At 52.1% G+C, this 21,342-nt stretch overlaps 2 protein-coding genes across 2 annotated transcripts in view; both read left to right on the top strand.

The window, feature by feature from the left end:
* Window positions 1-491: 491 nt before the first annotated feature.
* Window positions 492-7,668, top strand: HECTD3 (HECT domain E3 ubiquitin protein ligase 3; the record flags this gene model as incomplete). The annotated part of the gene is made up of 21 exons (XM_082765896.1): window positions 492-850; window positions 967-1,127; window positions 1,541-1,633; window positions 1,975-2,110; window positions 2,470-2,585; window positions 2,813-2,926; window positions 3,900-3,982; window positions 4,194-4,359; window positions 4,593-4,674; window positions 4,918-5,100; window positions 5,192-5,244; window positions 5,343-5,407; window positions 5,534-5,637; window positions 6,001-6,120; window positions 6,238-6,327; window positions 6,409-6,615; window positions 6,740-6,869; window positions 7,013-7,087; window positions 7,198-7,279; window positions 7,354-7,425; window positions 7,536-7,668. Exons 1-21 carry the CDS (start codon window positions 521-523, stop codon window positions 7,666-7,668), a joined length of 2,595 nt encoding a protein of 864 aa, XP_082622022.1. The 5' UTR covers window positions 492-520.
* Window positions 7,669-8,417: 749 nt separating this feature from the next.
* The window catches only part of EIF2B3 (eukaryotic translation initiation factor 2B subunit gamma), a 95,228-nt gene continuing 82,303 nt past the window's right edge, over window positions 8,418-21,342 (top strand). The window contains exons 1-3 of the mRNA XM_082765997.1: window positions 8,418-8,474; window positions 8,683-8,831; window positions 10,394-10,533. Coding sequence (XP_082622123.1) covers window positions 8,684-8,831; window positions 10,394-10,533 — 288 coding nt within the window. The 5' untranslated portion in view covers window positions 8,418-8,474; window position 8,683. The remainder of the gene's footprint in view (window positions 8,475-8,682; window positions 8,832-10,393; window positions 10,534-21,342) is intronic.

The raw sequence follows: 21,342 nt of genomic DNA, 5'->3' as shown, positions 1-21,342 counted from the left end.
GTGCCCAACCCAGGGCAAGCCAGGTAGCGTGGGGTGGAGCTGAGTTGCTCTCACCGCGTTATGTGACAGGTGTGATGCACTGCCACTGCGAGGGGCTGCGTGGGTGCTGCTGCTTGTCCAGGTGCTCCGTGGGCACCTGGCTTAAAGCTGCTCCGGGGCAGGGGGCATCTCACCATCCCCAGCGGGTGCCGGGTGCTCGGAGCCTCCCCATCCCCTGCGAGCCTCCCGGGGCAGCAGCACGCCCCCAGCTCCTGCTTTTCCCTGGCCGTAGCCACCCCCGTGTGCTCGCGGGGACCCGAAAGGGGACAGGACCCCGGGGACCCTCCGGGAGCGGAGCGCGGAGCCAGGGCGGAGGCGGCAGCCCCGGGGCGGCCCCGCGGGGCCGGGCGCGGCCGGAGGCGGAGCCGGGGGAAGCGGCACCGGGAAGGGGAACCGGGGAACGGGGGTGGAAAGGGGGGGAGCTCCTCGGCACCGGCGGCAGCAGCGGCACCGCGGGGGGCATCCCGGTGGGCGCAGCGCGATGCGTGCGGGCGGGGAGGCTCCGCACCAGGTGCTGGGCCGGCTGCGGTTCCTGCTGCAGTGCAGCGAGTGCTTCCGCCGCGCCCGGGCGCTGCCCGCCGCGCTGTGCTACGTGCCCCGGGAGGTGCAGTACAAGATCTGCAAGGACCCCGCCGCCGCCACCGCCGCCGCCGCCGCCCGCAGCCTGCTCAGCGTCTGGGACAGCCCGGGGCCGGCGCGGGGCGGCAAGCGGGCGGCGCGGGCCACCATCGAGGTGCGCAAGGGCGGCTGCCTCCGAGCCACCGGCGAGGAGTACTGCAACGGCGCCGGGCTCTGGGTGAAGCTCAGCAAGGTAACGGGGAGCGCAGCGGGTCCCCTCTGCGGTGTTCTCTTCACGGTGGTCGCCGGTTTTGGTTTGGGGAAGGGGCGCGCTCCGTGCGCCCCCGGTGAGCGGAGGTGTGCTTGCAGGAGCACCTGGAGGAGTGCCGGTGCAGCCAGGAGCTGGATGAGGGCTGGCTGCTGGCGCGGAGGTTTGGGGAAGGAGGAGATAAGTTGGTGCCGGTGGAGCCCGCCGAGAAGATCCAGTGGCAGCACCAGACGTTCGGCGTGGATTACAAACCCGCAGCCAGGTACCCATCGAAGCGCAACCCGACTGTCCCAAACCCCTTGGGCACGTCCAGCACAGCTCCTCCAGACACGTCCCTGCCGTCCCGTTAGCCTCCCAGGCCACTTGCCTGCGGGACATTGCCACCTCATAGGCCAACTATGCGTGCTTGTGGCCACGCTCATGGAGGACAAACATAATGCCAGGGTGTTTCTGAGGCACCCGGGGTTGGGCTGAGCGATGCTGTGGATGCATTGCTGTGATGAGAGGCTCGTGTTTGACTTGCACCTGAGATGCTTTCATCCCTCCCAACGCTGTTCCTGCAGCCCCAGGGTGCTGCTGCTGCCTCGGCTCCAGGCTGAGGCAGGAGTCCCTCGGGCACAGCAAGCACTGACCCTTCCTTTCCTTCATGCCACCCCTCCATCAACACCTCTCCAGCTGGGAACAAGTGGTGGACCTGACGTACTCCATGCGGCTTGGCGAGAAGCCCAGACCCATCGAGCAGGATGAGGCTGCGGTGCGAAAATTTCGGTAGGAGCACATCTCCTGGAGCAGTACCACAGCACCCGGAGGGGTGGGTGATCCACCAGCAGCGGGGAGGATGGCTGCAGCCTGGTGCCTTCTGCATCGCCGCCTCTCGATGCCATTCAGGCAGAGACGGCCTTTGCTCCGGGGACTGTCGGAGCGTGGCACCGTTCCTAATGGGCTGGGGTGGCCATAAATGCCTGGTGGTGGTGGAGATAAAACCTGCGAGTGGCCATCTCACGTGCTGGCAGCAGGATGCTGGGGCTGCCCTCAGCTGCACGTGGTAAATGGGTGGGTTTGGGGTGCAGGTGGGTCCCCCCATCCCATTAACACGGAGCCCCCCTTAGGTCAGTGCCCCCCTCCTGGAGCTACGAGCATGACATGGAGCTGGGCCGCTTCCTGTACGACCACAGTGAGAGGAGCCCGCAGGGCAGGGACTGCATCAAGGAGCACATCTACAGCGTGGAGGTCTCCTCGCAGGCGGTGCGTAGCTCCTCCCTGCCCCCAAATCTGCGGCACAAGGTGCGCGGGCACCCCGTAGCTGCAGGTGGCAGTGGAGGTGGCTGTCACCTCCACAGGGGACAGGGGTAGGGGTCGGCTTTGCTGCTTTAGCGAAGCCTTCAAGAGTCAGATCTATGCAGGCAAACCCCATTGTGTTTTTGGGGTACCACCAGCCCTCAAGGGGACAGTGTCTGTGTCCAGCTTGCTCTGAGCAGGAGCCACCCACAGCCTAGCAAAGTGTGGGGCTGGCCCAGTCCTGGCACCGGGAGATCCATCCTGGGGGGACCATGGCATGCCCAAGGATGCTCAGCTTCCCCTCTCCGCTCACTGCGCTTTTCCAGGAGGACTACAAAGCTTGTTACCTGACAGACAACCAGGCAGAGACCTTCTGGGAGAGCAACGGCTCGGTCGGGCAGCACTGGGTGCGGCTCAACATGAAGAAAGGCGCCATCATCAAGTGAGACCGCGGGGCGTCCCCTCCCTGGTGGCGGTTGTGTGGGGCAAAGCGCTGTCTTCCTCTTAAATGCAGCTTTCCCTGAGCTGTGGTCTGGAGCTCTGGGTCGAGGTCCGAGCCCCGGGAGGACACAGCCCTGTCCCCAGCCCTGGGACATCTCAGGGGCATCGCCGTGCCCAGGCAGCTGGTGAGGGGAGGGCGTCGCTGCCCTTTATTCTTCTCGTCCCCAGGAAGCTGTGGCTGACACTGAACACGCAGATCCACTCCTACATCCCCAGGAGGGTGGCTGTGTATGGTGGGACACCAAACAGCCTGCAGCACTTGAGAACCGTCTTAATTAACGAGTGAGTAATGAGAGAGGAGCAGCCTGGGTCAGGCTTGGGCCAAACTCCGTGTGCCAGCCAAGCGCCTTCGTCTCTGCTTCTGATCCTCGCCTGGGCTGCAGCAGCTAACCTGTGGCGTGCTTCCTCCTGGCTGGTGACTTTGGGGTCTCTCCTTCTCTTCCTCATCCTCACTTCTGGGGCATGGCACCACCGCCGGCTTCTTTCTGAGCATCTCTGCTGAGCTGTCCTGCAGTGCCTCGCCACTCCGTCTTCCCTGCACCCTTCCTGGCTCTGGAGCACCCTTCTCGAGGCCGCCAGCCTGCACCCACCACCGGGTGCTGGGGGTTTATGCAGAAGCACAAAGATCTACCTCCACCTTCCCCAAACCTTGCCTTTTTTGGCTGAATCGTCTTTGAAGAACAACTTGTGAGACCACCGAGGTCCCTCTCCTGATGGCAGGAGACGTCTCCACGCTGTGTCTGTGCAGCCGCAGTTGTTTCCCTGCGTGCCCATCGGTCTTTGAGGGGACCTTGGCAAAGGCTTTGGAAGCACAAGTGAATCCTGTGCCAAACCACTCATCTCCCCAAATCTCTGCCTCCCTGAAAACACACCGCCCTCGCGCAGGAGCGCTCTCGTTGGTGTGGCCAGCTCTGCCTGAACGTTTGTGCCGGGGCAGCTTCTTGCAGGGGCTCCCGCAGGACCCCCGGGAGCGGCGATGTGCTCGCAGCCATCTCACCTTTCTGCCTCGCTTTGTCCTCGCTGACTCTGGGCTCTTTCCTGGCTCTTCTCTGGACGCAGCTTCCACCTCCTTCAGGACGTCTCTGTGCTGTGGGCGGCCGCTCTTCTTCGCTTGATTCCCTCCTGCCGCAGCCCCGGTGAGGCGCGGGGGCTTTGCGCTCGGGTGGGGGCACGTCCTGGGCAGGGACCCAGCCTGGCTCTTGCTGGTGCCGTGCCCCACGGCCCTGCCAACAGCCCCTGCTTGTGCTGCCTGCAGGAGCAGCTACCAGGACGTCTGCATCCTCCGCGACATGAAGACCCACCTGCCGGTGCTGGAGATCCGCATCCTGGAGTGCCGGGGTGAGCCCGTGCTGTGGGATCGGGGCTGCCAGCCCCGCCTGACCCTAATTCTGCAGCCCCTACAGGTGCCCCCCCAGCTTTTCCTGCTGCACCGGCTGCTTTCGGGGGCCTGTCAGAGGAGAAACTGAGGAAGGAGCTCAGCTGGGCTGCTGCAGATGCTGGGGGCTCCTCGCCGAGCCACACCGGCAGCATCTCGGTGCTTTCTTGGCAGACCAAGGGTGCGACGTCCGCCTGCGAGGGATTAAGATCAAGTCCTTCTGGGAGTGGGAGCTGAACCTCAATGCGGACATGTTCCAGCCGGAGCGCCTGGTGCGCTACCCCCTCCTGGAGGGGATGGACGCAGACGTGCTGTACCGGCGGGCCGTGCTCATCCAGAGGTACAGCACGGGGACAGGGACAGGGAAGGACAGTGCCCTGGCCTCCAGCAGGGGTTACACCCCTCCTAAAGTCCTCCAGCTCCTTTCCCATGTGTGGCATCAACTGGAGATTGGGGCTCCCCGTCTAAGCACGGCTGCTGTCAGTGCCCGGGGGGCGCAGTGCCAGCACCAGGCTTTGGTTTGGGAGGGGGAACCCCCCGTGGCATCCTCACCCTGCTCCTACCGCTCCCCAGGTTCGTCCAGCTCCTGGACAGCGTCCTGTGGTACCTGATCCCCATCTCCGAGGAGAGCATCGGCACCTTCAATGTGCTCAGGGTGAGCGTTCGCTGGGCTCCTCTGGGCTGCTGCTGGTGGGACGGGTTGTTGCGGGCTGGGCTGGGTGCCCGGGGGCTGCAGCACGTCCCCGTTGTCCCCGCGTTCCCCCTGGAGCTGGGGTGGACAGCCCTGTGGTGCGGGGGACGGAGGAGCTGAGCATCCCCTGCCCCAATGGGAGAGGGAGGGAGAAGAAAGAAGGCACGCGGAGCAGGATCAGGCCTCTAACTGCACATCTCCTGCTAGAGCATGAAGCCGTTCCTGCTGCTGTCCAAGCAGGGCCCTGCCCTCATCACGCAGTGCCTGCAGAGCTCGGAGAGCAGCCCGCCTTCCTCCATGCCCAAGCTCTACATCAACCGGCAGCTGGCCCGCGACCACCGCGCCCGCCCGCAGCTGGACCCCAGCGGCAAGAACACCGTCTTCACCCAGGTATGGTGGCACCCGGCTGGGCGTTTGCCACGTCGGCACCGCTCGGCCTCGCTGCATCCCGGTCCCCTTCCCTCCTGGTGCTCTCCTGCAGGTGTACGAAAGCCTGGCACACTCCGAGAAGATCAAGCAGCCCTTGGACTACAGGTGGGTTTTCAGCTTTGCCTTTCAGGGGGTCACCTCCCCGAAAGGGAGTGCAAGTGCTGCAAGAGGGGCTTTGCCACGGGGTTGTTGCTTCCCCACAGGTGGCCCCGAAACTACATCCAGTGGTGGGAGTGCGACTTCACCATGGAGGGCATCGTCGACAATGGTGAGAGCTCTCCTGGCCCTCTCCAGGGCAGCTTGGGGGTCCCTGCACCCCCTTGCTCCTGGGATTGGGTGGGGGGATCCTGCCGCCCTGTTGTCCCACACCAAGCAGCCTCTGCCCCCCTTGCAGGTGGTGGTTTTCGGGACAGCCTGTCAGACATCGCGGAGGAGCTGTGTCCCAGCTCGGGTGATGTCCCCGTGCCCCTGCCCTTCTTCGTGCGCACACCCAACCAGGTCTGGCACCCCGGGGACACCCCATACCCAGCGGGCTCTGGGCAGGGGTTGGTGCAATTGAATTTGGGATTGATGGGGTCCTGCAGGCTGAGAGACCCCTTCTGCAGAGGGCTGTGTGGGGGGATAACAGAGACCGGTACTGCCTGGGGGCTCATCCCTTGGCTGCAATATTTTGGGGTGTCCTGTTTTAACGCTTGTAGGGCCATTGACTGGGGTCTGTGCTTGGGTCCAGGCGATGGAGACCTCCCGGGGGGGTTGTGTAGGTCAGGAAAGGCTGTGGAGGATGGAGAAGGGAGGCTGGCAGGAGAGGCTGGGCTGAGCCGGTCCCAGCGGCCGCCTCGCTTCTCCTTCTCCTTCCTGCAGGGTAACAGCAGCAGTGACACCAGGGACATGTACGTCCCCAACCCCTCCTGCAAGGACTTTGCCAAGTACGAGTGGATCGGGCAGCTGATGGGAGCAGCCCTGAGGAGCAAGGAGATCCTGGTGAGCACGGTCAAACTCATGCCACCAGTCCCCCTGCCACCACGTCAGGGCTCTGTCCTCGTCCAGCAGTGGGTGCGGGAGGGCTGTGGGGAGGACACATCTCCTCTGCCTCTGCAGGTCCTGTCTCTGCCCGGCCTGGTGTGGAAGCAGCTGGCAGGGGAGGAGGTCATCTGGAGCAAGGACTTTGCTGCTGTGGATGCAGAGCTGGTGAGCGCTGCTGGGGCCATGCTGTGCGCTCCCACAGCTGCTCCGGCTCTGCCGTGACCGCGTTGTCCCTTTGGGTGGCAGGTGAAGCTGCTGGAAGTGCTGGAGGGGGTGGACAGGGAGGCCTTCGACTTCATGTTTGGCAGAGAGCTGACCTACACCACGGTGCGGAGCGACCAGCGCGTGGTGGAGCTGATCCCCAACGGCAGCAGCACCGTGGTGCGCTACGAGGACCGCAAGGACTTCATCCGCCTGGTGCAGCGGGCTCGGCTGGAGGAGAGCAAGGAGCAGGTAACGCCGTGTCCCCAGCCCGTGAGGCTGCAAGGAGACCCTGGGCTGGCCCTCTGGCTGTCCTGTGGCTGGTGTGGTCTGTAATGGTGGGTCAGGGGCTGCACGGTGACATGGTGTCCCTCAGGTGGCAGCTCTGCGGGCTGGGCTGCTCCGTGTGGTGCCTCAGGCTGTGCTGGACCTGCTCACCTGGCAGCAGCTGGAGAGGAAGGTTTGTGGGAACCCCGAGCTGACAGTGGACGACGTGAAGGCGTTCAGTAAGTGCCAGGGATGGCGTGAGGCTGCACGCATCCTGTCCTGTGCTGAGCAGCGGGGGCGAGCGGCCGCCCTTTGCACAGGGCATCCCGCGTGAATTTCCTTTGCTGGGAGCCCCTAACGAGGCGTTTGCTCCTTGCTGCAGTCACGTTTGAGGACATGAACTCCGACGACCCCCGCATCCAGACGTTCTTGGAGGCGCTCAGCAACTTCACCAGCGGTGAGCGACCGCGTGCTTTCCCCGCTCCTCACCGCCAGGCCAGGATATCCCTTCCCCTCACAGCATCTCACCTGGGGGTGACCCCAAACCTGTCCCCTGTCCTTCCCCAGAGGACCTCAGCCGCTTCCTCAAGTTCGTGACGGGCCGCAGCCGCCTCCCGGTGCAGATCCTCGTCTACCCAGACAGGTCGGGGTGAGTCTCGGCGTCCTGCCCGGCCGTGTCCCCGCAGTGCAGGGCCTGACCCTTTTCTCCTTTCTCCCTCCAAGAACGGAGCAGCTGGACATGATGCCCCAAGCCTCCACGTGCTCCTGCACCTTGTACTTGCCCAACTACTCCTCGTGAGTGCAGCCGGGGACTGGGACGCTCGTCCTGCCTTCTGTGGGGACGTTTGGGGGGGGTCTGGTGCCTGTCCCCGATGTAACCCTATAACCTGGTGTCTCGCCTGCAGGGCCCAGGCCTGCGAGGCGTTGCTGCGCTACGCCGTGTACAACTGCATGTCCATCGACACCGACACCGACGAGCCCGCGGGCCTGGAGCTGGCCGTCAGCTCCCCCGAGCAGTGGGGACTTTTTGTGCAATAAAAACACGGGGTTGTGCTCGTGGCTGTGGTGTGGAGAGTACGGGAGTGTGGGGGGGGGGGCTGCGTGTCCCATCCCCTCCCTGGATTTAGGTGCAGGGGTTGGGGGCCACCAAGTGCCACCTCCAGCCATGAAGTGATGGGGACGTGCTTGTGCTGCATGTCCTTTGTCAGAGGGGTGCGCCCTGCCCTGCTGCCCCCATCCCGAAGGCCGTGCCCTGCCTCTCCTCGGGACATGGGACGGCAATGGGGAGGGTGGGGTGCTCAGCGCCACCCCCTCTCCGCCCTGCACCCCCATCCCCTTATCCCAGGAGTCTGGTGCCTTCTGTGGTCTCAAAGCACTTGAGTGATGGGCTGAGCTTCCTGGGACGTGCCTGGTGGGGGATGCACCCCAAAAAGTGCCCCCATACAAGACACCCTATAAAATACCCCCATAAATGACCCCACAATGTGCCCCCACACAACGCACCCCATAAAATACCCCCCTGCGAGGCACCCTGCGAGCTGCTGCCCCACAGTGCACCCCATAACCCCCCTTTATGCAGCTCACCCTATAACCCCCCTGCACCCCCCAATGTCCTCTACCCCCCCCCATGCCCCCCCCCAGGGGGCGCTGTCCCCTCGCCCCCCCCCCCCAGCCGATCGATGACTCGGCGCTCCTCTCTCCTCCCTGCCGGTGGGAGGGAGGCATCGATGCTCTCGGCGCTCCTCGAGCCGCTCGGCAGCCCCCGCGCATGCGCGCTGCGCGCCGGCGCCGCCATTGCGGTGCTGTCAGGGAGGCGCTGGGAGCCGGCGGGGAGCGGCGCGCAGGTAACGGGCCGGTAACAAAATTTAACACAATTTAACACAATTTAACGCAATTTAACGTGATTTAAGGTAACCTAACGTGACGTGACGCGGCTTAACGCAACGCACCGGTGCTGCCGGTGCCTCACAGCGGGTTCTGGGGGGCCGGGGGCCGGGTTGGGCCCGGCTGGGCCCGTGCCGGCCGTGACGCGCCCCGCGGGTGCCGTTGCAGGATGGAGTTCCAGGCCGTGCTGATGGCGGCGGGCGGCGGCTCCCGCATGACGGACCTGACGGCCAGCATCCCCAAGCCGCTGCTGCCCGTGGGCAACCGGCCCCTGCTGTGGTACCCGCTCAACCTGCTGGAGCGTGCCGGCTTCGAAGGTGAGGAGGGGCAAGGGGGGACCCGCTCGGTGTCCTGCAGCCACCTCTGCCAGCTGTCAGCCTCTCATCCTTGTCACACCTTGTCTTGTCGCTGCTCGTCAGGGCAGCTGCCTTACGGAGGCCTCCTCTCCACACCAGACCAGATGCTGACTGCTCCTCACCCACACTACGTCCTTTACTTTTAACTCTACGCCACATCTGTGCGTGCTGCCTTCCTGCTGCCCCCCTCACCAAAGGTTTTCTTACCTACGTGCTCTGCTTAAGTTTGGGGTCTTTCTCAGCGTAGTTAACCTGGAGTCTCTCCCTTGTTTCTTTCCCTGAATTGCTAATGAGAATGGCATGAGAAGCGTGTCGGCTCTCTTGGGATGTCTCTCAGTTTGTTGTTCCAGTCTGGCCTGAAGTTCAGGGTTACGTGCTCTGCTTGAGGCGTTTAGTCCTTGTTGCAGCACGGAGCTGAGCGCTGGCCTTTAGACAGAGCAGGGCAGGGGGAGCTGGCAGCCTGGTAGCAGTTTTCTGGGCCTTGTTTCACAAGAGGGCTCAAGTGATAAATGTTTGGTGAGGTTCTTTGGCATTCTCTGGCATTAAATTTCTGTTTAGCTTTTCAGTGATGCCCCAAGCATTCCCCATAACTCATAAAACTTCCTGGTACCATTTACATCTCTGATTTTCATGCCTATATTTGTCTTTGCCTTTCTGCTTCTTTTTCTGTTTCTTCTGGGTGACTGTGCTGTTCTTCTGTGCTCCCTCTTGAGAAAGTGACTTCTTTTTCTAGCTGCTGCTCTCCTCTTTGAAGTTGTCGGGATCAGCTCATGATTAACATGCGTTGTCCTTCCCATATGTCATACCATTTAGGGATGTGTAGTTTGAGGTCGCTTGTTAGTGATGTAAGACGTTTCTCTTTCATCTCGCTGATTCATGCCACTCGCATAGTCAGTGTTAAACAAAGGGAAAAATAAATGTAAACCCGTGCCTTCGTTTTGTTTCATTAAGAAATTCTTAAGAACTCTTCTACATCCCGTAAAAATTTGGACATGCAAGGTTGGATATGCAGCTATAGGCTGTCAGACACCTTTTTGCTTTTCTCTTGCTTCTGCCTTCCGACCGAGCTGACACTTTTGTGCTAATACTCTGATGGCATCAATTCTCTCTGAATCACAGTTTTTATTATCGTGTGGTGTTTGGGTTCTTCCTGCTTGTTTATGTGAATAAGTCGGTGTTCCACGGGCTGATTCGCTGCTTCCCTTTTGTCCCAACTGCAAGTGCTTCATCTTGGAATGGTGAAGTCTTCATTTTTGTCTTCATTTTGGAAAATATGCTTTCATGCCACCATTGATGTGCTTCAAATAAGCTTTTCCCTTTTTTTCTTTTGTAGGTAGAATGAGTTTGTTGTTTACAAACAACTCCACTCCCCTGCCAAGCTGGTGCTCGGCAATAGCTTAACTGTTGTGCTATAATACTGTGCTTGGTGGTGTTGCCCACAGGGGGTTATACAGATACATTCAATTGTTGTAATAAACATATATGTTTTTTGCTTGATTTCATCCCACTTTCCTCTGTCCTAGAGGTCATTGTGATTACAAGGAAGGAAATCCAAAAAATGTTAAACTTGGACACAAAAATGAAGCTGGACTTTGTGTGCATCAGTGACAACGCAGACATGGGTACGGCAGATTCACTGAGGCATATTCACCAGAAAATTAAGGTATTATTATTGACTTTTATTGCACTTGACTGGAAGACATTTGTTTAATCTTTTTTTTCATTGTGCTTTAATAGTTTAAGAGCTGTACCATGCAATACTGTTGCAGGTAACTGGATTTCCTGCTCTGCAGAAGACCTGACTTTTGTATAGGTCATCTTGTGGGGGAGCTCAGGCAAGGACTCGGAATGACCACAGAGGACAGCTAGGAAGGCTGGAGCAAATCCAGGCTGGGCACTAGCTGCTTTTTAGCCAGAGTTACCTTTCTGGAAGGTAAATTAAAAGGCTGTATTTGTTCAGGCAGCGTTCATACAATATCATAATGTGTGACAGCTGTTGTGCAGTTGGTGCTCGGGGAAGCATTTCTGTAGAAATGTTCTTTGTCATCGTGTCTTAGGCAATACACTGATAGATGAGTGAGCTTGGGTTTGCTTCTTGCCATGAGGCATCAGTTTTCTGCTTTTGCTGGCTTAGTCCCATGACAAGCTCTTAGATAAACAGTGCCCAGATATGATAAGGGGCTGCTTATTGTAGTCAGATGCTGTTTTAATAAAAATAATAGTTTCTTGAGTTTTAGTTTCTAGCTGGACAAACAAAAGCATTCCAGTATAAGGTAGAAATGCTTCTCGGAGCTCTTACCAAGATCTAGGATGGAATTTTGTTTTTGTGGTTGCCGTATACTTAATCTTTCTGATTTGTTCCCTGTCTGTTTAGGCCTTCTTAGCCAAATTGGCTGTTTAAATAAAGGTTGCAACAGAACATCAATGGACCATTTAAAGTCCTGAGGTGTCTTTTGTCTTCAGGCTCTTATTGAAGGTAATAAACTGCAGTCTAAGAGGCTGTGCACTTCCAAGATAAAGACGACAATCAAGACATGGTGAAAATTTCCAGGCAAATGTGGGTGTCCAGGTGGTACAGTGAGAAAGATTTGGCAAGGGATTAATGCACAGGCTAGAATAAATCAGAGAGCAAAGAGAAGATACAAAGGCAAAAAGCAAAATCAACAAAATCACAGCTAAATTAACTGAATATTTTGTTGTGTGCAAAACTGTCCTCTGTAATACATGTTTGCTAGTATTTTTTAAATGTGTATGCAGTAAGGAAATCTCTCTGTACTGCAAATTTTGACCCAGGCCTTACAGTTTTATTGTCTGTCCAGAGTGATCAGTCCAGCTGTCTAGTTGTCCAGCTTTTATGGCAATCCAGGCTATTTTGCGTAGGGGAGGTCTGAAAGACCACAGCAAAGTGTGTGGGGTTAAGAAAATAGACTGTGTCTTTAGAGGAGGCAGTGTTGTGGTTTTTTGTTTATTTCCCCTCAGAAAAGGACTTAAAGATGATATGAGGCAACGTTCAAAACCACACAACTTTTCTTCAGTAAACTTGTGTGTGTGTCTGAGTGGCAGTAATTGCTTCCCTCTTTTATTCCATGCCTTGCTCCTCTGGCCAGAGAGGGACATAGCAGTCTCTTATTTGAAATTAGCCTATATTAAGTTCTTGAACAGATTGCTGCATTGTGTGTTTTGGAGTCATTTCTCAAGTAAATGCATACCACTCGCATGCCTCTTACAGGATATGCCCTCTCCTGTGCGATAGAGGTGAGAGAACTAAGCAGCACGAGTAGCTGAAAAGCTGCAGAATGAGTTTCCCCGGTGAAAACAACTGCTGCTTGTGGCCATAGTTTGCTGGCAGGCCTTTTGCAGCCCATGCCAAAGGCCTGATGAGGAGTTTTAAACCGGTTGCTGAAACTTTTATTTGTCACAAATTGAGTTAATTGCCCACAGACAGAAGAGCGAGTATGCTCAATAAAAATGAGGTACCACGGCACAACGTGGACAACTCGCCAGTGTGCAGTGCAAGCGACATGGAATAATGCCAAGGTTATAAATGCGCTGTATGAAGTGTGTGTAAGGCTAGCAGAACTGCTGATCGCAAATCCTGAAACGTGGAGAAACGTGGGACCACTCTGAAGGCTGAAATCTCATGAGTTGCTGCCTTGTCTGGCCTTTGAGTTCTGCCGTGGTAGCACTGCTGCTTGCTGGGCCTGCAGTAGCAGATCTTTTTGCAGTGTTGCACCTTCATTAATAAAGTTTGATACTGTAAAGATAAGATGGCAAGATTAGATTTACAGACTTGCATTCAGTAGCTCTATAAGAACACACGTGTGTGAAGTCTGTACAGGCTGAAAGAAGGTGGATTCCTTTGTTTTATCCCTTTTTGGTGCTGGCATTTTTGGGGGCAGGTAAAACCGTCTTGGTGTGTGGTAACAAGCAGTTGACTCCGGCAGTCTCACTCTTTCCTGTTGCTCGGGAATTGCATAAGAGCACAGGAAACCTGATCAAGTTTTTTGGTTGCAGTTCACCCACTCTACACACAGAGGCTTTTTTGGACATCTTAACTTCCAGAGCTGATACAGTAGATGTGTGCTCTTTGCTCTACTGGAACTCTTCCTGTTATCTTTGGCTGTCTCAGCCTACACCGGATTGATGAGGTACCAGCTTCATTAGGTGTTTGATATTGATTACATTTCTGAATGTACCTTTTTCTTGGATCCTTCCCACAATAAAGATAATGTGCTGAACTTGATTCCTAAAGCCACTTTTTTTTTTTGGAAAAGTAATGAACATCAGAGAACCTGGTTCAGTAAGTTCCGCTCGTTGGGTTACTAGGCCTGGGTGTCAGACTGGCCTGTTCTTTACCAGGAGTTCTTTATCTGACTTGTGTGGTGGTGTTTTTTTGTTGGTGTTATTTTGAATTACTCAATTCTGGTGTCTGAATAATGAACACCACTAATAAGTTTGTCTGCACAACTCTAGGACTGAGAACTGAGGATTAAAGAGATGAAATAACTTACCTAGGATAAGCAAAGAAATTCATAACAGCGCTGTAAGCTGGACATCTTTCTCAAATCTCTCATGGCTTTGTGTGCAAGGCCATCTTTCTTTCCTGTGTGCATATTGCATGCTCAGTTTCCCCACCTTGCAGAGGCCAGCAGGACAAGAGGTTAAATACAAATTGAAACTGTGCAGAGGAGAGTTTCTCATGTATATATAATGTGTTTCCTTTTATGTAAGGATATGACAACAGTTTATGTTCATATCTTTTCATTGCTTTTTCTGTTGACAATCCAAGTGTTTCCTTATGATGCCCTTGGCTTCAGGATCCTGCTACAGTAACTGTACCTGCTGGCAGCTTCCAGAGCTACTGTTTCAATTTCCTCTCTTTTTTTGATACGTTTGATTTCACTGCCACTTTCATTTCCTTTACCCTTTAAGCTCCTAGTTCACTGCTAATCTTTTACAGGACTGACAGTGGGTAGCCGTTTGAAATACGAAAATGATGGTAAAACTGTAAAGTAAAGGCTTAATTATTTTCTTGTTTATATACGGGGTTGGAAATAGTGGTACACAATCTGGAGACGGACAGTTGATGGTACTATAGTAATGCTTTTGTTGAAACTGCAGTTTTACCACCATAGGGGTGTTTACAGGTCTCTGTCACCTCATGATCTATGCCAATGGGAGAGCTTAAACGGGTTAAACAGAGAAACAAACCAGCTTTCCATGCCTCCAGGTTGGGATGAAAGATGGATGACCTTCCCTGGTCAGGAACAGTGAAGGGAGCTCTCCTGTCCCAGGTGGGGCCTCGGCAAAAGGGTGGTACCTAGGGAGATCTCATCTTCTGGAAGATGAGCCTGTGTAGCTGAGGAACTTCACTACAGGAACATTGATTTCTATGTCTTCTGACTTCCATTTTTCTCTCGATTGTTCACACATGCAGTTACACCAGAGTAATTCTGAGGTCATTTACATAGTGAAAAATTCAGTACCCTGAGTTATTGCCTCACCCCCAACATGGAAGTGAGACAAATCCAGCAAGGCTTACAGGACACAGAAAGAGACAATACCATGGATGTCTTCTGCTGTGTGCCCGTCTGGTTTTGTAAAGCTGTGTTAAGTAGTGGAAAACACCCTTGATTTGATCATTTTGAGGGTAATGGAGAGCTACGTTGAACCAAGCAACTCTGGTAGATTGATTGTACAAGCAACAAATAAAGCAATTGTACCCTTAGGTTCCAAATCTGTGCTTTCCTCTGTCTCTGAAAGGCAAATGTTGTAGTCTCCTGCTTTGGTTGGAGCCTTGTCTTAATCTGTTATTTGCATTAAAGAATATTCTTGACCTGTTAGTGAGTGCTTGACATCAAAACTTGAGTTAACATAGGTGTAAAAGAAGCTATTTTTGTCTGAAATGGAAATCAACCTCCCTCCTTCAGGAAGTAGGGTTTTCCACCTCTCTTACTCTTTTGTCAACACGCTGCTGTAAACTAAGAATGATGTTACAGGTGTGACAGAGCAGGTGCTAAGGTGTAATTTGATAACTTCCATCTTCCTGTTGTTATTTGTTTTTATTTAGCATCCAAGTCTTGCTAACTGCCAGGAGCAGTGTGCTGGTGGGGGGGCGGGGATGTCTCTGTAAAGAAGCGTGGGTTTTGTGTGTGTTTTTTAATCAGGTATAATTGCTTTCTCTTCAGTAACTATCTCCAGTCCTCATTTATGATTTTCATTGGTAGGCAACGCTGGCTGGAGCATTCAGATGAGTTCAATCTGAGTAACAGGGAAATTAGTAAAAGTCCTTATGGTTTCAGTGGTGTTACCTGATAGGCTTTCTACCAAGAGAAGAGATGCAAGTGCTGTCTGCTGCACGCAGTAGATGATGATGCAGTTTTGTTTTGTAGGCAGCTCATCTTTCAGTTGTGATTTTTTTTGTAATTGGGGGCAGTAGGCTGCCTTCTAAAAAGTTAACTTCTTTTGATGTCTCTTGACATTTTATGTGACGTAATCCCCTAGCTCTCTTAGGAAGGCTTCTCCTGTGTAGCTGGTGTTGGTGAACACACTTCTTTTTTCCAAGTCCTAATGTTAAGGGCTTCTGGTGTGTCCGTCAAGGCTTTTTTTTTTTTTTTTTGTGGAACCATTCTCTCTAGAACATTGCTCTGTGAATTCTTCAGTCCAGTTTTAAGTCTCCATCTGTTTGGCTCCATGAAAGGCTTCTCTCACAGTTCAGTAGACCCCCTTTGGATGATACACAGGATGAGTATGAAAAATACATGGCTCATGGCCTGCAGCACACTAATAGTGTCAAGACTCTGGTTGGTGACACACAACTCAGGATTTTGGGGATTACTAATGAGAAATTCAACGAGGAGCCCAAAAATAAGTCATGACATCTCAGAATGAGCTAGTTGAAATAAGATGATGGTGAGCAGCCACTGTGGTGGAGGAGGGAAGAGTAAATGCAAGAATAGAATGTATCAGGTAAGGTATTTTGTGATAACAAAGAGAAATTAATTGCTTAAGGTGTGGGGAAGATTTTTGCCTGGAATACTGTGGAAGTGTGGAACTCAAAAGCATCAAACACGGAACAAACTAGAGAAGGAGATAAGGTATTTAAAGTGGAATATAATTGAGTTTAAAATGGCTGTGCGAGAAGGCTGAACATTGTGGGAAGGTTTTCGTCAATCAGAGCAGAATGGGATTATGGAACAGTCTGCCAGGGCGGGTAATCAAGACAAAAAAATCCCCCTGCTTTTATACTGGAATGAGAAGCTTTTTTTTCTTTTTGTTAAATAAACTAAGTAATGTGATACCTGGAATGGCAGGAGGCTAAACTCTGACTCAGAAAACCTTTTTGAGAACTGTATTTCTGTGACCTTCTGCTTGGAACATTCTTCAAACTGCTGCAGACCTTTCTGTGGCTTGCAGGTTACTGTTGACCAAAAAAGAAAAAAAAAAGCGTGGGTTGTTGCTGTAGTTCACAGGTCAGTTCCTCTGAAATTTCGGCCTCTTTAATATTTGGCCTTTTTACTGGTCTGCCAAATTTTACCAGACCCACGCAGCAGCTGTCTGGTGCCGCCGCTCAGCCTGGGGCCTCTTCAGGTTGGGAAACCTGGTTAAATCCTGAATATTTCAAACTGTGGATTGGGTGTGCCTGGATCGAGCGTTTGTCTGCAGCGAGTCTATATTATTTTCATCTTCTGTTAAGCATTTTTCTCCCTCCTGTCACTCAGCTATGCTCCAGCCAATGATTAAAATGCGGTGTTCCAGCAGAGTAGCAGCAATGGAACAAGTTCACATTTTCCTTCCTTGATGAGTCCTTAGTTGTGTTAATGGAAGCCCTGACTAATATGCTGGGAACTAATCAGCGTGGCTTCTGCTACTGTCGCTGGTGAGTGCTTGCATGTGAAATGTTTCATCTCAGGTGGTCCACCTGGTTTTCCCAGCTTCAAAAAGGAAGATTTGAAAGTAATACAGCTCTTAAAAAGCAAAGCAAAACAAACCCGAAAAAGCTACCAAAAAGAAGACGAAAAACCAACTTTCTTTGAACAAATAAACAAAGGCTGAAACTCCAGATTCTCCTGGTATGCGCATCTTTGGGAGCCATGTTGTGGAAAGTGTGATGTCACGGTGGTGGTCTGTATGCTGCTGAGGGTCACTGATCCGTGTAGTCTTGGACGGCATGGCTAAGCGCTTCACTTCCTCTGTTGAAAAATCTCCTTTCCAAACACATGATGTAAGTAAGCTCGCTGTAACGGCTGGAAGGTGGAATCTGAATCCTTTTGGTACGGCCAAGCAGAGTTTGGTGAGCGTGGAAAGAAAAACCTCAGTCCCCATAATATATAGTTATGCATTTTTTTGTACTGTCAGTGGAAATTAAAAAAAAAAAGAAAAGAAAAGGAATTAATCTCTCTCCCCGTGACTTAACTAACTATTCTGTTCATCTATTTCAAAATAGTAAAAAGAATTTCATCATTTTTTTTCAGCAGGCTGGACAGAAAATGCTGTTTACTTGAGTGTCTCAAACACAAATAAAAGTTGCTCTCTTGATGCTTTTTTGATTCTCCCTTTCACAATGGCCTTAGCGCTGGGTGGGAAAAGCAGCTGAATCAGATGGCAGCTCGCTGGGTACGCGGCATCTTGTTCCCATTTCTACCTCTCTTTCAGTCATTGAGCGTGATTGAAAGCTACCACCACTGAAGTGCTAGGCAAAATTAATTATGGATTGCACGCCCAAGTCCCATTCCCAAAGCACAGCTGATTGTTTTAGTGGGGGAAAAAAAAATACAGCTATACTGGCAGGTGCTCAGGCTGGCAGTGTTGCTGGGGGGAATGATATAGCACAGCCTGACTGCGTGCTTGATGAATGGGTTCGGGCCTTTGCTCTGATCTTTATTTTTCCTGGCAGGATGAGAGTTAAAGGGTTCAACAGTTGTTGGGTTTTTGGGTGTTTTTTTTTTTTAAAGTTACTCAGCTTTAGAAGTATGTAGCTAATTAAATTAATTATTTTGCTGCCAGGGTTTACAATGGATTGGGGTTAAAACACCAGAAGTTTGAATGAGGCAATTAGCTCTGAAGGTTAGCATCAAGAGTGGTTATTAGGGCGTTTTCTGTTCTGCGCATTGTCAGCTAAGGAGGATGCCTGCCATTGTACACGCAGGCAGAAGAAAAGAGGCGAAGACCTTAGATGTTTTGCAAGAAGAGCTGCTGACAGGCCTGAGATGCCTCTCAGTTTTATTTGTTGCATCTCTCACTGCGTGTCCTGTCCTCTAGGCCTGTGCTCCTTCTGTCGACCGATGCCTCCTGTTTCCCTGTGGAAGTTTGTCGGAATTTCTCCCTTATTGCAGTGTACATCTTCAGTTAGACCCTACGTGGTTTCTGATGAATCACACAAACTCAGTGTGTTTTAGTTACAGGCACAGTAAGCTCTTTGCACGTGTGTATAACTGAAATAATTTCTTTAAAAGCATTCTGCTAAATATCTTTCCCTGTTCTGTATGAGCTGCTACCGCTAGTTCTCGTTTTGTGGCAGTAAATAGAAGTCAGTGTTCTTTTTTTTTTTTCGTAAATCATCCTTCATTTTCCACTATTTAAAGTATATACAGTCTTGTGTAAATAATTCAATGTGCTATGTGTTGAAGGAAAATTATAGCTAGAGTATACATAGTGCGAAACACCAGTGTGCACTTTTTAATGCTTTTCTTTGTCTTCATGTGCCCATTAGAGATGGACACATGAAGGCAAATGGTTCTTCATTATCAACTCGTCAGGCATAGGAAGCCTTTTATATTGGTAAGTCATACTCAGGTTTATAGTTTTCAGGAGTTGTTCTGTGATGAATAATCAAAGAAATGCTGAGTCCCTGTGAAATGGATTTGTGCATCTTATGTCCAAAGAGAGAATAACGTGTTATTATACAGTGGGGAGTCTGTATCCTTCAGCTGCTGTCTTTCCTTGGTGCTGTCAGAGGAAAAGCCAAATCCCCTCCAAGTCTGAGCCCTGAAGACACAAACTGTGCCCCGTGCCTGGATGGGGGCATGAAGACATTGCCTTGGACTCCAAAGAGAGAGTGAGATGTGTAGGGCTCTGGTTGGTGTTCCTCAGTGCTGGTCTTGTGTTGAATGTTAGGTCACCATCTGGTCTGATGCTCTTATTAATTTTTGGCTTATTTCCACTCTCCTTGGCCCATCCCCATGAGAAGGCAGCTCCAGCTTCAGGTAGGGTGATACCTCCAAGGAGACATTCACTTACCGTTTACACACTTCTCTGGAATGTCATTCCTTCCTTATTGTCTGCAGCCTTTTTCCTTTGTTTTGAGCCTGGATGATTTCGAGTTGTGTGGAATCATCTTGGAGAGGTTTGGGATCTTAACCAGCCCTTCCCTCATAAAAGCATGGAGCCTTTCGTGGCAGCTGTGGGCTCTACAGCTGTCACAGTTACTCTGTTGAAGGTGACATTCATTAGTGAGTATTCATCCCTGGGAAGACAAAAATGGAATTGTTTAGATCAAACACAATTTCACGTGTTAACCCAAGTGTGTAGTTCCAGTTATTGGCAAGTGTGGGAGGGAAGAGATGCCAAATGTCAACCCATTGAGTCACAGTCAGAGGGCTTTTTCCTGTGTCTGTTTTTGCAGCCTGGTACAGTAGTGTAATCTTGGTAACAGGAGCAGTACCTCCTTCCCCAGAGGCTGTCGCTTTGGCAGAAAAAAAAATGCTCAGCACTGTTTATGTTGTTGAAAGCCATGGTGAAGATCGGTGGACTTGTAGGATGCCTAGAACTTGATTCTGCATTTTTGTCATGTTATGTTAACTGGGAAACCCATGTAAGTTAAGTAGGTTTTCTTCTTCTTCTTTTTTTTTTTTTTTCTTTCTGAAAAGGGAATAACAATCATGTATTCAGACTTGCTTCAAGAAAGTTTAGGCATTCTTCTGTAATAGAACTTCTGTTAGCTCCTTTGGGAAGGTGGTTAAAATTCTGGATGCTAAAAGTGGAGATTTTCAAGTTTTCATAATGTGTTTCTCACACCAGGTGCTGCAGACCCATAATTGCAGAGGTGCTAGAGGAGAAAATGGTACTGGATAGGAGGTTATATAGAAATCTAGGATTCAAAGCATAGCATTTTTACATAACATTCTGTGACCAGTTTTTGTGGGAAAAAAAGAAAGCGTTTCAACAAAGCTAAAAAGGTTTCACTGCATGTGGACATTCAGCTCCTTGCAGGCTGGAAGGAGTGACAGTGCCACTGAGCTGGGTTTCAAAGGGGCTGGTTCTGCTGAGCCTGTCTTTTGCAAAGCAGATTAGCATTTGGGTTTTCTCGTAGAGCAGACTTGATGCTGAGTGTTGTGTACTGAGTTGGCTGGGCCTTGGAAAGAGTGTTATGTACCATTTTTAAGCTCATGCTGATACTAGCCATGGGATGGCAGAATGATTCCTGAGGACGTGTGCTGTATGTGTCTTGGTTTTCATTTGTAATCTGGTTTTGAGACTGCAAGGATCTGTTTTGATCCCCTAGTCTATAAAGGACTTTGCACACCATAAGTAGGGCTGTTAGCCCCAAAACGTATGGATGACTTGGTGTGTTTCTGAAAGATAGCAAGCCTTCATTCACACCTTCTTGTTGCTGAAGAGTCTGTTACACTCCTTGGTAACTTATTCCAGATGGCATTTATTGTCACCTTGCCTTTTAGTTCCAAGCTGGACGCTGCTTTCGAGCCCTTAAACCAGTCGTGCCTGCTTTTTGTTGTGCTGCCGGGATCTTCTGCTGCTTAGCTAACTGCGGGCTGTGGGCAAGGGCTGTCTTTCTCCTCAATAAGTTGAGCCAGTTGAGCTCCATTAGGACTACTTTTTATTATTATTGTTTGGATGACTACAGCACCTGACTGCCTAAGGCTCTGCTTGCATTAAGTGTTAAGCCTGGGCTTGAGCTCTGGGCTTTGGCAGCAAGCCTGCTGCGCCGCTGCTGTGGAGCTTGGAGCCCGGCTGCGGCGTTCTCCTTGCTGTTCGTGGGAGGCAGAGTCCAAGAGCAGCCGTGCAGCGGGTCTGACAGTGCTGCCATCCGGGTAGTGCTGGAAACCTTCCTTCCAGGAACAGGAGTGACGAGGAGAACACCATCAGTTTTGGAAGTTCTGCCTGTGAAGAAGGGATCTGTTGGTGCAGCATATTGAGGAGAGAATCCAGCTTGCCAGGCTCACCCTTCATGAACTGGAAGGCCTGAGTTATGGGATGCCTCCCTGAGCTTTAGCACACATGGTTCTCATGAGTGGCAGAGCACATACTCTGGATGCCTTGCTTTTGGTGGCAGAAAGCAGTTTCTTCTGTGGCATGCTTAGAATTTGGACATAAACACAGGAGATGATGGTTGGCTTCAGACAAATGAGGGATTATAAAGAGGAGTTTGTGCGCCAGTGTCTGAAATCTGGTGTCCCAGCATACTGATTGCCTGGCGGCTGTCAATTTTCTGTAGCAGTAGGAGGCTTCTCAC

This window comes from Aythya marila (assembly GCF_965140915.1).
Source record: "Aythya marila genome assembly, chromosome: 8".
NCBI classification, from domain to species: Eukaryota; Metazoa; Chordata; class Aves; order Anseriformes; family Anatidae; genus Aythya; species Aythya marila.
Note: the sequence above shows the minus strand (reverse complement) of the source record. Positions and strands in the feature narration are given on the sequence as shown.